This window comes from Watersipora subatra, chromosome 3 (assembly GCF_963576615.1).
Source record: "Watersipora subatra chromosome 3, tzWatSuba1.1, whole genome shotgun sequence".
NCBI lineage: Eukaryota > Metazoa > Bryozoa > Gymnolaemata > Cheilostomatida > Watersiporidae > Watersipora > Watersipora subatra.
This window is the reverse complement of record NC_088710.1, coordinates 34490120-34505424: the sequence shown is the minus strand read 5'-3', so window position 1 is coordinate 34505424 and position 15305 is coordinate 34490120. Positions and strand designations below refer to the sequence as shown.

General features: G+C 35.3%; 1 protein-coding gene across 1 annotated transcript in view; it reads right to left on the bottom strand.

Moving 5' to 3' along the window:
* The window catches only part of LOC137389702 (neurobeachin-like protein 1), a 78010-nt gene continuing 62705 nt past the window's right edge, over positions 1-15305 (bottom strand). Inside the window, exons 44-52 of the mRNA XM_068075779.1 lie at positions 13841-13938; positions 12730-12843; positions 12489-12581; positions 12253-12359; positions 9710-9891; positions 4111-4307; positions 3524-3691; positions 1038-1204; positions 1-679 (exon numbers count right to left, since the gene is read on the bottom strand). Of these exons, the coding sequence (XP_067931880.1) occupies positions 493-679; positions 1038-1204; positions 3524-3691; positions 4111-4307; positions 9710-9891; positions 12253-12359; positions 12489-12581; positions 12730-12843; positions 13841-13938 (1313 nt within the window). The 3' untranslated portion in view covers positions 1-492. The remainder of the gene's footprint in view (positions 680-1037; positions 1205-3523; positions 3692-4110; positions 4308-9709; positions 9892-12252; positions 12360-12488; positions 12582-12729; positions 12844-13840; positions 13939-15305) is intronic.

Sequence of the window (15305 nt, the reverse complement as noted above, 5' to 3'; positions counted from 1 at the left end):
TAACGCCGATAAAATCTGTTATTGAAATAACTTGAAACATTACCATAATCATAAAGTACAGCAAGTTATTTAACCGATACTAAAACAATGGCGCTATTTGATAGATGTACGCAAAACCATAGAGCTATTGCATAATTGTACACAAACCACTGGAGATATTGCATAGATTTACATATAATATCTAGAACAATAAACACAACCTTTACCCATTCAAATATTTTTTGTAAATATTTGTGAACATTTAATAGAAAAATAACAATGCTTTAAAAATAGAATATGAAGAGGAATAGTAACGAATGTTGAAGTAGTGAGCCAGTAATAGTAAAGAGTTTATTTGCTGGCAAAGAGAGCCAGAGGAAAATGTACTTGCTATTATGAATCATGACATTTATGGAAGACGATCTAATATATGAGAGAGTAAGATAGCTATTAAATAAGACAATCTTATATAAGAGGGAGTAGGATGGCTATTACAAGAAGACAAAGGTTGAACTACAGCATTCCTAATAATAGGTTATTCTTCAACTCAGGAACAGAGTCACGGACCAGCACTATCATTGCGCTTGGCGAACCAGCGAGTCCGACCAGGATGTGTGAGTACGTCCTTGTCATTATTGTATAGGCAACACTCACACAGCGGATTGGCTTTCTTAGTCCCATTTTGTTTACCCTTTTGAATCTGTAAGAATACTTTGACACCTGATTCATGGATTCAATACATACAAACTACTTGTATACTTACAAAACCCAAAACCAGGTAGAATAACAAGTAATGAATAAAATAGACATTGAAGAAGAACTGAGAAGTAGCAGAAGTTGGTGTGGGCAATCTACAAAAAGATTGCTCATATCTCAACACAGAGATACATGTATCAGAGCAGTTCCTATGGTTAAACTTTTCCTGTGAGAATAGTAAAAATAAAAAAGAACTTTTAAACTTGTTAAAGATAATGAGAGAAAAAAAGAGTAATGCTTTGAACAGAAATGACAAGAATGAGTCAGCTGGCATGCTGTTGAGCCTTTTTAATTATTTGTACCTATGTATCTCTCTGACGTAGAGATCTCCCTTTGATGTTCCATATATAAGATAATCTTCTAGAGTGAGCAGTTGAGTTGTAATCTGATGGTTGTCTTCTGCGGTCCCTATAGGGAGTCTGTCCAGAAAATGCCCATTTATGGAGTACCGCACCAGGAATCTCAGCACCTGTAGGCATAAAATAACCCTAATAACTATTAGCTACTACTAGTAACTACTAATAACCAGTAATAACTATTAACAGCTATTAATAACTACAAATGACTACTAATCACTATTTATAGCTACTAATAACTATTATAAAACTACTAATAACTATTTATAACGACTAATAACTATTATCAACTACTAATACCGCAAGACCTCTACTTGAACGTCATGGTGCTCCATTTTTCAACTCTTTCTCTATTGTGGCATTTAAATAAAGGATGGCGCTGTATTTTTCAAATAACTCATCAGAATTTTGGGAAAATAAATTTAGTCCTTTTACGGGCAAAGCGAATGTCACCTATATTTTGCACTCTCCCTTGGGTAGAGTGACATATAAATAACCCTTTTGGATGCAATAAACCTGCTAACTTACATCCAAAGGGTAAATATCTAAATAAATATGCATGGGGAAGCCGAGAAATATCTCTACTAGCTGTTATCTATTGCTTGCAATCAACTTGCAATGATGTTATAGTCTGCGCCCTGCTTTGCAATTTGTTGGAGCTTTCAATTTTTTATTTCATGCTAAATTTAAAGGCATATTTTATAATTATATTTAACAATGTTCCATGAAAAAACTCATTGTATTCATTGATATGCGTTCTGTAGTTTGCAGCCAAAACTGGCTTTTTATGTGCGATAAAAGGAGTTTTGAGCGTCAATCCATTGCAAGCCTAGCTAGGATAACTGAGAAGATGCTATAAATATGCAAATTAATAAGTTATATAGTAATCTATCAAATGCTAAAAATATATATCCGAGAACAAATGACATAAATGAACTATACTTGTAATACATGCGGAGACAAATATTAACATTTTTGAAACAAAAATATTTGCATCATTCGCTTGGCCAGTTGCATTCTGATTGTTGTTATGAATGGAACGAACATTTTCTGGCTGTTCAATACCTTCCACAACGTTTTCTGACCTCAACTCTTCTTCTGCACTGCTTAACTAGTCAATATTAACGTCCAAGCAATTATCTAGCGTAGCAAAACTTGTACGCATTATATTTCGGACAAATAATGAAATCTTTTAGCTGCATGAGCACTAAGCACAACTTTTAGCCTAAAACTAGTGTTCATACACCATCGTAAATGTAAATCATTTATCATGTACGACGACACATAGAGGCCGCGTTAACTAAGGAACAACCATTAGCCCGATACAACTATTAATTATTTTTATGGGGTTGCTTTTGATATTTTAACGAAAAAAAATGAAAAACTTTGGAGTTGGAGAGCGGAACTTGATATGAACAGAAACAATGAAACAATCAATTATTATTGAATGTAACTGAGTCATTATTAGTATGATTTTGTGAACACTTTTCTACTGATCCCTTTCTATTATGGTCATAGTGGCCGTCAAAGTGGCGGTCAAATGAAGGTGGCATTCAATTAAGTAGTGGTGCTCTATTTTTCAATCCTTCTACTAGAGTGGCGGTCACATAGAGTTCAATTAGAGATTTTACGGTAGCTATTAATAACTACTGATAACTACTAATAACAGTAATAAATATCGATCTATCTCAATCTTTAACTATAGGAAATATTTGATTATTATGCGAGACAATAACATACTTTGATATACCAAATCATCTCTGATTGCTTATTTAATATTTTAATCCTAATTTTAATAGTTTTATATACATTTAATTTTGTTATTATAAAAGTATTATGTGATGCAGCATGATCAAAATTGTACATTCATAAATGAAAACCATGAACGATCTAAAAATATTTGCACAAAAATCAGAGAACCATCTTCACAGAAAGTGCATGAGCAGTAAATTTATCAACTTTTCGTAAAGAACTGTAGGAAATTTAGGATAGCAAATAAGAAGATTAAACTAAAAAGGTGTAAACCTGATAGAAGTTTGCAATGGTTTTAAATGGTTTTATCACATGAGACACAGTTAACATAGCAGTATCACATGAGACACAATTAACATAGCTGTATCAAATGAGGTTTTCAGTACTTCAAATAAGATCGTTTGACTAAATAATATTTTTTTCAGCAAGGAAAAGTGCAGGTTCAATTCCACTGCCACTGGTCTGCTTTAGGCTAGCATTATTTTCATGAAGTCATGAAACAGTTTGAATGTTGTATCTCTATGTCTAGAACCTTTACTTGTTCTTTTTGAGTTTTCATCTACAGTTGCTGTGACTAAAAAAGTTGATGCTTACTGCAAACTACAGTACTGTGGCCGGACATTAAACTGGACATAAATGCAGTGGTGTTTTTATGAGCATATCACTAGCCTTTCTAATACCTTGTCAGGAGAGGTAAGACTCGTCTCCTCCGTATAGGCTATTATGTTGCCAAGGCTCGTCAGAGCCATCTCTTTGACTACTAGCTGAGAATTCTCCAACTTTCTGTCTATAGACAGGGACTGCATGAACTGGCCTTTTCTCACAGTGTGGATGTTTATAGTCCCATCCTGATAAACAGAATCAAAAGTCTTTGACGGTTGCAACTTAGGAACAAGATATTAACATACATTGTGATGACAGTGAACAATCTAAGGCAACAACACAGTGTGACGAAGATGGTAAAAGAAAAGCTCACACCGACAAAGGCTAGTCTGAGATAATGAGGCGGGTCAGCTAGAGCCCGTACTACATAGCTTATTATGAATTATGCAGCGGGTGACATTACCGACTGTAAAAGAGAAACTGCGGTGGCTACATACATGAAGAATGTCACTCTCTAAATATGGATGAGGCATGACACTAATTATAACTGGAGAAGCGTATGACGTGTCTGACAAATAAACCACGAAGCGAAAACAACCATGATCTAAGAAATCAAGTGTAGATGGTATCGTCAGTCAATGTTTACAATGTAATAAATAAAAACCTTGGATCCGGAGACAGCCATATCATACTCAGTGCTCATCGACACACAAGTCACTTCGTCATCATGTCCGTAGAGACATTGAAGCGGTCTACACATCTCATTCAAGTCAGCAGTCTTCCAGATTTTACAGGTTGTGTCAGCAGAGCCAGTCATAAGGAGGTCTCCATTTGCGTCAAGATGTAAGCATGTGACGACTCCTAATGAATATAAATTATATACCTATCTCATTATATATATAATATACAGTCAAACATAGATAACTCAAACTTCACGGGACCGAGTGAAAGCGTTCGAGTTATCAGAGCACTGTCATAAGTCCATGTATTTATTAGTGGATACATGTACATATACAAACTATAATATAAATCAAAAGCATGAATGGCTTGCTTTAAATAAAATGCTTCTAATGTAAAGTTTAAAAATTTTTATCAGAAAGTATAGAGATTTTGCTATCCCTTGAGATTTGTTTGTTGTTTTATGCGATGTGACCGCCAGGACGTTTCCAGATTAAAATTGACAAAACTTGATCGTTGTCGAAACCCTCAGAAAAAAATCCATCTTTTTCTTCTGAGCGTTTTAACAGGAATCAATTTTGCCAATTTTAACCTTAAAACATCTTAGCAGTCACATCACCTAAAACTACAAACAAATCTTAGCTGACAGAAAAATATCTAAACTTTCGGATGATTTTTAAAACTTCACACAAGTAAACATTTACGACCAATCCAAAAACGCATGCTTCACATCTGAGTAGTTGTTTCATTTAAAAAACCTATCGAGTGTACTCGGTGAAAAGGAGTGTTATCCTTATATATCCACATATAATCACTCTTACAATATGCATTTTGCATGTTGTGTCGATCTTTATTAAATTTTTATCGCTAATAATTTTTAACGTTTTTAGTTTGGCCGTAACTTAGCTGACGTGTTAGCGACCCCATTAATCAGGTTTTAGACGGTCTCCTAATCGGTTCCATTATACGGTACGGGGGAAATATATGTACACTATATACCTATAGGAAGCACTTTACTCGCTAGGAAGGCAGAGTAGTCGTAGCTCCCCGATTAATGTAAATTCCTTCGGATTAAAACAAACCAAAGTTTGTTTTAAGGTTGTTCCTTCGGCAAAAAACTGTTTGAGTTAACTGTGTTAAGTTCGAGTTATCTAAAGCAATATATCATTGCGTAGGAACGGACCAAAGAATTCGTTCGAGTTAACAATGTGTTCGAAATATCTGTGACCGAGTTATCCATGTTTGACTGTATATATCTATAGATATATTTCTCAAAGTTGGTGTGTCTGTATGTGTGTTTGTCCAGCTGTAGCTATTATAATCTTGGAATGAAGAATCCGTATCACAGAAGATTTGATCTCGGACCTTTCCGTTCACCCATCCAATCCCTTGGCAATCAAGCCACACAGCTTGATGTATTCATTAGACGATGTATTTCGTAATATGGGTGCAAATATGCTACCGCCCTCCATTACGACTCAATGTCATGGAGGGCGGTAGCATAATTTTATCTATGCTCAATCATGAGAGCAATCAGTTAGCTCTTATTATTAAGCTTACTCAAATTATCCATTGGCAATGTGCCAGGCTAATAGCAAGTGGCAAGCAACTACATTACCTCGCATTGTTTATAAGCTGATTTTTAATACCCATGCAACGTATGTCTATATGTATATATATTTATATATAAATATATATATATACATGATTTTACATATACAATCAAACATGGATAACTCAAACTTCACAGGACTGAGTGAAAATGTTCAAGTTATCAGAGCGTTCAACTTATCAGAGCACTGTCACAAGTCCATGTATTTATTAGTAGATACATGTACAAACTATAATATAAATCAAAAGCATAAATGGTTTGTTTCAAATTAAATGCTTCTAATGTAAAGTTTAAAAATTTTTTATCAGAAAGTATAGAGATTTTTCTACCACTTGAGATTTGTTTGTTGTTTTAAGTGATGTGACTGCCAGGACGTTTTTCAGAATAAAATTGGCAAAACTTGATCGCTGTTGAAATGCTCAGAAAAAAAAAACTTTTTCGTTTGAGCGTTTTAACCAAGATCAATTTTGCCAATTTTTCTTGAAGTTTATGCGAAGGTTACCTAGCTTTTCCTTGCCTTCGGAAGACCATCGCTAAGCGGATGTTTGGTAAAAATCAAATTTTACCAAACCTTTAGAAAAGTCGTTGACAAAACTATTTTGCCGATGATGGTAATAACTATGCCTATAGACTACTAAAAGTTGAGGTTTTATCTCTATAACTTGGAATAAAGTGATATTCTAAGGCGATAACAACCGTCTCGGTAGCCATTGGGCAAAAAACTGTTCGAGTTAACGAAGTTGAGGTCGAGTTATCTGAAGCAATTTATCATTGTGTGGGAACGAACAAAACAAAACCGTTCGAGTTAACTATGTGTTCAAGCTATCCGAAGGTGAGTTATTCATGTTTGACTGTATATATGTGACCTCTCATGTGAGAGTCAACCAAAATGAGGAATTTTCAGATTTTGAGTTAGTCACACAGCCAGATGCAGAATTTTGTGGAGAATTTGAAGCATTTTGAACTTTTGAGTTAGCTTAAGTAGTTCATGATATATTGCGAATTTTTGGAAGGCACGTCATCTAAAACTCTAAAAATCTGAAATGGAGAAAATCGCAAATAAAGACGCGACGCACAGAAATAGGTTGTTTACGTTAGGTTCTACTTGGATACGGCCATTTGTATTCCACGGATTGAGGTGAAACTTGGTCTGTAGGGTATGTAAGCATGCTGAAGCAACTGGTGTACACCATTTTAAGGCCAGGACAACATAAGACTGGTAAACTCTGCTCTCAAATTGAAAAACAATTGGACATTTTTACACATCAGTACCTTACACTAACCGCACATTAGGAATAAGATGAGAAGCTCCTAGGTATATCACCACTAACTAATAAGCTTCAGGATTTAACATCACATCTGAAATCCATACTGAGGTTTATTTTGCCAAAATAGTGAGTGTAAAAAACACAAGGGGTATCAGACCCAAAACCACGATTACATTCCTACTCAAATCGGACTCAGAAAAAGGCTAAAATTCATGCTATGGTCACGTTTTACGTCTTTTACCATGAGGCTTCGGGCAAACTAAATCCTCAGTGCCAAGACGGCAAAATTCTCGAATGTTAGTATGCAAATATTCTTGGCGGTCATAGTCTAAACCTTCAGGTTTGATCACATTCGGCAGTCCATTGATACTTTCGAGTCTTACATCATACATCATGGCAGGGGAGTCTAGATACGTCTGAACCATTACCTTTCCTAAACAAAACAAAAACATGGCTGTGCATCAAAGTGACCCTGGTAGCATGGTTAGCAAACAGTACACACAACCATCTATTAGAATAACCTGTCATTGTACCGGGGTAAGCTTGGCTGAATGAAAACTTGTGAAAGCTCTTAATTCCTTTTAGAATTAAATCCTTAAATTACATTAATTTAGAATTTCCTTCAATTCCTAATTAATTCAGAAAAAATCTAAAGAATGAGCTAATGAGGTGATTGGCAACGGATTCTGACTCTGAGACACTTTTACGAGTAATAAACTTAGTTGCCTAGTGATCGTGTGACCAAGGGATTGATTGCTCATGCCATAGGGTTAATGTCAGCAGGCAAAGAAATAAACACACAAGCATTGACACATTGAATAAGTCATGTGGCAACTGGCAATCAATTATGAGTGAAAACACACTTAACTAAGGCCAGTGAGTACGACTGATCACTGAGTCATGTATTGTATGATGTAATTTTATGTGACTCAGGGAGGCAGCAACTAGTAGGCTACTACACCCATACTATTACTACTAAAAATAAACAGGGTAGATCAGAAAAAATTCAATAAGACTCACCATGATATTTAAAGTCGCATCTTGACCTTTTTCTGATCTTCTCCTTATGCTCGAAAGGTTTTGTGGTGTTCCCATCATCCACACAAGTAAAAATTCGGCCCATGATAACCAAATCTAACTCTGTCTTTGAAATTCCTTTATTGTAAGTCAGCTGACTGAAAATCAGAGCTCTATCAAATTTGTTGATGCAGTCACACTTGCAACTGAAGCTAATAGGTTTAGCAGACACCATAGGATGAGTTGATAAGCTGACAGCAGGTGATTCGGAGTCATTAACCGGAGTATTATACGAGTGAATAACAGTTAATCCTTCGGTAGGTTCAACATCATCTTCTTGTCGTAAATAAATTCGGGCATCCGAGCTTGCAGGTCATCATTAACATGAAAATCTGGATCTCTAGACATTGTTTCTCCATATTTAGCATCAATTTTATCGAGCAATGTGCCAAGTTCCTCAGAAAAAAAAGTTTTTTGAAGTTTTAGAATCTTCACGAGTAGACATTTTGATGACGTCACGATCGCATAGCAACGACTACGATCGCAAATTTTCGGCATAAGGAGCCGATGAAATCATTTTTTGACTTCAGAAATGAATTCCTCACACTCTGATTGGTCTAGGGTGAAATAATAAACAAAATAGCCATGCGCTCCCCAATAAACCTAATGCAAACTTCGAAGCTCCATTACTAACGATAGTGAACTTTTGGTCGATTTTCACGCGAGAGTTCACATATATACAGTGAAACTCGGCTAACTCGACCTTCACGGAACCGAGAGAAAGTGTTCGAGTTATCAGAGCGTTCAAGTTATGAGAACATTGTCACAAGTGCATGTATTATTGTATTTATCAGTACATATACAAACTATATATAAATGAAAAACATTGATTGCTTGTTGCAAGTTAAGGAACCTCTCATGTAATGTTTTAACAATTTTTATCAGAAAGTATAAATATTTTCCTTTTATTACTTGAGATTTGTTTGTTTGTGGTTATGTGACTGCTAGGACGTTTTCAGATTAAAATAGGCAAAACCTGATCACGGTTGAAACTCTCAGAAAAAAGACATATTTTTCTTTTGAGCGTTTTAACAAAAACCAGTTTTGCCAAATTTATCTGAATTACCTGGGTTCTCCTTGCTTGCGGAGAGCTATCTTCAAGCGGATGTTTGGTAAGATTTGATTTTTTGCAAACCTTTAGAAAAGCCGTTAACGAAAATATTTTGCCGATAATGGTAATAATGACGGCTAAGAACTACTAAAAATTGTTGTTTATCGCTATGGCTTGGAATAAAGTGATATTCTAAAGCGATAACAACCGTCTCGGTAGCCATTGGGCAAAAAACTGTTCGAGTTAACGAAGTTAAGGTCGAGTTATCTAAAGCAATTTATCATTGCGTGGGAATGGACCAAACAAATCCGTTCGAGTTAACTATGTGTTTGAGATATTCGAGGGCGAGTTATCCGAGTTTCACTGAATATATATAAATATATACATATATAATGTATGTAAAATCAATATTACTAAAATGGTAACTAAAAAGAGCTTTATAGCAAAAAGGGAATTCCAGTGGAGCAAAATGAAAATAAAATGGAGAAGAAGAAAGAATTCTTAGCTTATAATCATTTGCAGTTAATAACAATCACCACACATATTCACAATATATAAGCAGAATATACTATCCTACCATAGTGAGCGTGTATGTGCTTCATGTTTCCATCAGCCTTGACATTTCCATTCAGACGATAAACTCTCAATGTATTGTCCCAGTACCCTCCGACATACAGCTTCTCAGCATCCTTGCTAGCGGCTAGGAGCTTTTGCTTTAGTTTATTACCATGATGGAAAGGTCCAGCGAGACGGTGGCTTCTAGCAAATGAAAAAGAGCACTTGATGACTGAACATTGGTTCCCTATGTACGCGACTTCTCAAGACTTAGAAAGTGCCCAGCATTAGACCCGACACGCTCATTTAGTTATAGTTACAAAAACTATGACTATCATCTCATTTAATTACATCTACATATGTGTAAGTGTCATATATGTAAGTGCCATATGTATACGTGTTAATAAATAAGGTGAAATGGTTCCCAGAAGAGTGCTTTTATAAGTAGAAGCTTACAGTTGTTTTGAGTTTTTTTAACAAATTCTCCATGCAATAACACAGTCTTACCATTAAAGTGCCAGCTTTTGAGTGTCTTCAGCTTTAGATTGACTTTTTAAAACATGGCTCAATGAAATCTTAACCTCATCACAGCGGGTTCCTCTTTTTAACATGACTACATCTAACAATACTGACCAACCTCCAAAGCTAATCTCTATAAACATTGGAGCAAGTACAATGCTAAATTACATAGCACATTATTTAATTTGATCCCAAGCCCAAAAATTGATGATAGACGAATCAGGCAGCTATATACTATATTTAGCGCTGTATAGGTTACTAACCAAATTCCGGCGTTGCACGGGTATTAAAAAATAGCTTATAAACACTGGCCGGTAATGTAGTTTTCTGCCACTCACCATTAGCCTGGCACATTGCCAATGACTAATTTTAGTAAGCTACTATCCGCATCGTTAAATTTACTAATAAGAGCCGTGAGAGTAAGCTTTAGTGATGCTACGTAAAGCAGAGTGCTATGCATATTTACATAACAACTCGTAATGCCTAATGAATTCATTGCATCTCGCGTAGTTTAATTGGTTAGTTTATCGCCTGGAGGACAGGAAGATCCGCAATCAAATCCATGACAAAGCGGATCTTTCATTCCTAGATTTTAATAGCTGTAGCTGGACACACTGAATGCCAGACTTTGAGATTTATATATATAGATTTGTATATTTTATGCTATGTTATAACATTAAAACAAATATATATATATATTATACAAAACTAGGGAAGAGGTTGTTATAGGAATAAAGAGTTAGTCGAACTTTGACTAAATAAACTTTTAAATAACAACCTATTTACATTTTTTGTTTACATATATTTTTATATTCTATCTAAAATCTAAATTTTATCTTTATTTTACTCTCAGTTATAACTACCGAATTACTTTGAAAGAGTCTTTCAAGAACCGATCTCAATTTATTTACTCAGAAATTCGTTGTGTTGCGGAAAGTGTTGCGTGAAGTGATGCAAGTTCTCAAATTCAATTTGAATAGCGAGAATCAGGTAACTAGCCTTAAAAATATCGCATTCTCTCTTGCCATGCATGACATACATTATGCAAGGTCATCTCTATTATATATACATTGTACTAATAGCCTGTCAGTCTGGGTCGTCATGAGAGATCGCCAAGTGTGTTAACAAAGCGCAGAGAATAAGTAGCCATGCAGTTAGTAAGAAATACTTACATGTACAGGCGATTGATTAGTGCACAAGTTACAGTGCTGGTCGACCAAACTGAATGTCACAAATTGGAGTTTAACTGAAAACTATTATTTACTCCAACCTCAACTCTGGTGACGGACAGACAGATGGGCAAACAGACACGAGTCTTATTATAGCGAAGATATATTTTTGTTTTACTTTAATTTAGACAGATAAAATATTTTTGATTATCTTTTCTCTACCGAATAAACCTTGATGTTTATAAAAAACAGGTGTACGCTCCGGTTAAGTTATTGTGAATTTACCATGATCATGGACCCTAAACCAAGTGTAAGTGATAACAAAAAGGAGAAAAGTTGTCATTACAAACTAATAATACTGCATCTACTGTACAGTCATTGAATTAAAAAGTTAAATGTAGTTTTTCCCGTGATGAAGGGCCAAGGGGGTTTCCCGTGATGAAGGGCCAAGGGGGTTTCCCGTGATGAAGGGCCAAAGGGGGTAAGTTTGAGAAGATCTTAGGACAGATTAGACAATCCATCTGTGTTTTACTGTTCGTATAACTTAAAACTAAGGATTACATAAGCGTCTACTATACCGATTAACAAAACTGCAATTTAAAGAGAATTAGGGTGTCATATGATGGGAATGTCGAAATTCTGCGAGTCATGGTAGTGCTGACATCCAATATTACAACTTCTTTGATTGAATAGGCACAAAGCAATCGAGGAGATAATCTATGTCAGAGAGTGCAATTTTAATCGAATGAAAGTATTATATGTCATTCAGTCCAATACGCGCTAATCTTCAACAAGGCTTCAAGCTGACCATCAAAAAAGGCCAGTAAAACACTCCAGTGATTTGATGAGTTGGTATGTTGATAGTTCTTCAACTCACTTGCTATCTGACTGCGGATCTCTGTCAAACACAAACTTGTTGATGATTGCTCCATCAACTGGATGCCACTGATGTTGTCCAATATAGCCCTCATCACTTATGGTCACCTAGTAAAATGATACAGTTTTACCTGTGATGTTAACTACATCAACCGTAACTAAAGTTGGTGAAGATATGAGAACAAACAAGAATCCAATGATAAACCGAGCTCTGACTAATAGCAACATAAGTCTCACCAGAGTATCAAAGTTAGCCTGAGTGAAGGGCTTCGGCTGAGATGGAGGAATAGATACAAATATGACACTACCAGCCTCTGTCTTTTCGTGTATCTATAAGTAAACATGTCACAATTGTCTATAAAGGAATTAACACAGGCCATGACTACATTAGTATGAATGTTAGTATATGATCACAACGGTAAGGTTTCCTGAAAGCATACAGTTACCTAGTAAATATGCAGCACACACGTGCACTTACAGTGACACAGTAGCACTTGAGACTTTTAAGATATGGTAGAATACTGCTTGGTTTGCCATTTTTGAGCTGCACTTCGAGACATTCTTTCTGTGACAAGCGCTTTGGATGAGGGTTCTGTTGCACCATAAAATCATAACATACAGACCTTATTTAACATACAGACCTTACTTCTAATATACAGAGCTTACTTTTAATATACACACCTTACTTCTAATATACACACCATACTTCTAATATACACACCTTACTTCTAATATACAGACCATACTTCTAATATACACACCTTACTTCTAATATACAGACCTTACTTCTAATATACAGACCATACTTCTAATATACAGACCTTACTTCTAATATACAGACCTTACTTCTAACATACAGACCTTACTTCTAATATACAGAACTTACTTCTAATATACAGACCTTACTTCTAATATACAGAGCTTACTTTTAATATACACACCTTACTTCTAATATACACACCATACTTCTAATATACACACCTTACTTCTAATATACAGACCATACTTCTAATATACACACCTTACTTCTATTATACAGACCTTACTTCTAATATACAGACCATACTTCTAATATACAGACCTTACTTCTAATATACAGACCTTACTTCTAATATACACACCTTATTTCTAATATACAGAGCTTACTTCTAATATACAGACCTTACTTCTAATATACAGACCTTACTTCTAACACGCAAACCTTACTTCTAACATACATACCTTACTTCTAATATACAGACCTTACTTCTAATATATAGACCTTACTTCTAATATACAGACCATACTTCTAATATAAACACCTTACTTCTATTATACAGACCTTACTTCTAATATACAGACCATACTTCTAATATACAGACCTTACTTCTAATATACAGACCTTCCTTCTAATATACAGACCTTCCTTCTAATATACAGACCTTACTTCTAATATACAGACCTTACTTCTAATAGACAGACCTTAATTCTAACATACAGACCTTCTAACACAGAGTCAATATTTTAATGCAAACAGAACTTTGTGAGCAAATAGCCTCAGAACAGATCAAGCAATGTCAAAGCTAGAAAGAATTTGAAAGCAACTTTACCGTCTGTAGAAGCTGAATGGGCGTTTGACCAAATTCATTGATTATTTTTTCCGTAATTACCCTTTTTGACTCAGGTATCTTCGACAGGTCATATGCCCCTGTATCAACAACAGACAGGTCACATGTTTATTATAAAACAGCATGAATTAAATATATCCTTATATAACATTGTGTAAGCTATATGTCCATGTGAAATGTTAGATATATAACACAATCATCTGCTATCACTTGTTGATACTCTGTCATATCCTTAAATGGAGCCAAACACGAGTCACAGGTTTCTGTAATGATGTAGAGCTGATCCAATACCCTACAGGATGAATTTATTCGCGGAGTTATATTTCGCGAAAATTGCCATTTCATGCATATTAGTGGACTAATTTATTCGCGACTGAAAACTGTCACTCTCTAAGAAGAGTTAACTCTATTACGTCCAGCAATAGAGTTAATCCTACGCATGCGCACATTGCGTGTTTCGGTTTCTATCTAGCTTACAACTACACGTACGGGTCGACCGTGCTAAGCTATAAATTTTTTGCTGCGTTCAGAGGTTTTCACGAATATTCATAGATTTGGAGGCCTTTGATGAACCAACAATTTGTGGTAAGTAATGAGTTTTTCACATTTACTAAATTAGTTGAATTTTACTTTGGTTCTTCGGTAAAACGCAATATTTTTTTTCCATCCCTACTGCTTCAGTATTTGTTTTAGTGTGCAAGAGAGATTTTTCATCATACACAGAAGCACAATGATTGCAAGGGTGGTAGATGTCATTCTTAGAAGATCACCAATCATTCAGGGAGGTCTTGAAATTGCGGTAGAAATGACCGCAGCTGCTAACGAGGAGAATATATCTGTTTTAAAAAAGAAACAAAAACGCCTTTACGAGCACAAATCTTTGGCCAAACGGCAGAACTTTGCAATAGTAAGCCACGAGGAGAGTTTTGATGATAACTTCCTTACCAGTCATGTAGTAGTGAAAGAATCGCCTTTAACATCTACCCAAGACAGTGACAGCGACAGAGCTGCTATTACCAAAATAACTAGTCAGAGAGCACCATTACACGCTAGTATTCACTTATCAAGAGTACCAGTTTAATTTTATTGCTAGACAACCGCCATATGGACTAAACTGTTTATATTTACTCCATTCATCGTTTGTAAAATTTTAATTGTATTTGAAATATTTTAATTGTACACTCAAGTTTGTAATAAATTATAATATATCTATACATGAAATAAAATATATAATTTAATCATGTTTGCTGCAGCGAAATCAAAGAGTTCTTGTCGATGAAGGGGGTCTAGGTTGACTGGTTGCTTCTCTGCCAATATTCCTGCCTTGATGAATACTACTACTTGTCTCTAGTTTTCGTAATCGGAGTAGGTTGTTTCATTCTCAACCTGCAGTAAACACAAAAAAGAAAAAATATTAATAAGTGTTACGGAAATACAAAAACAATAG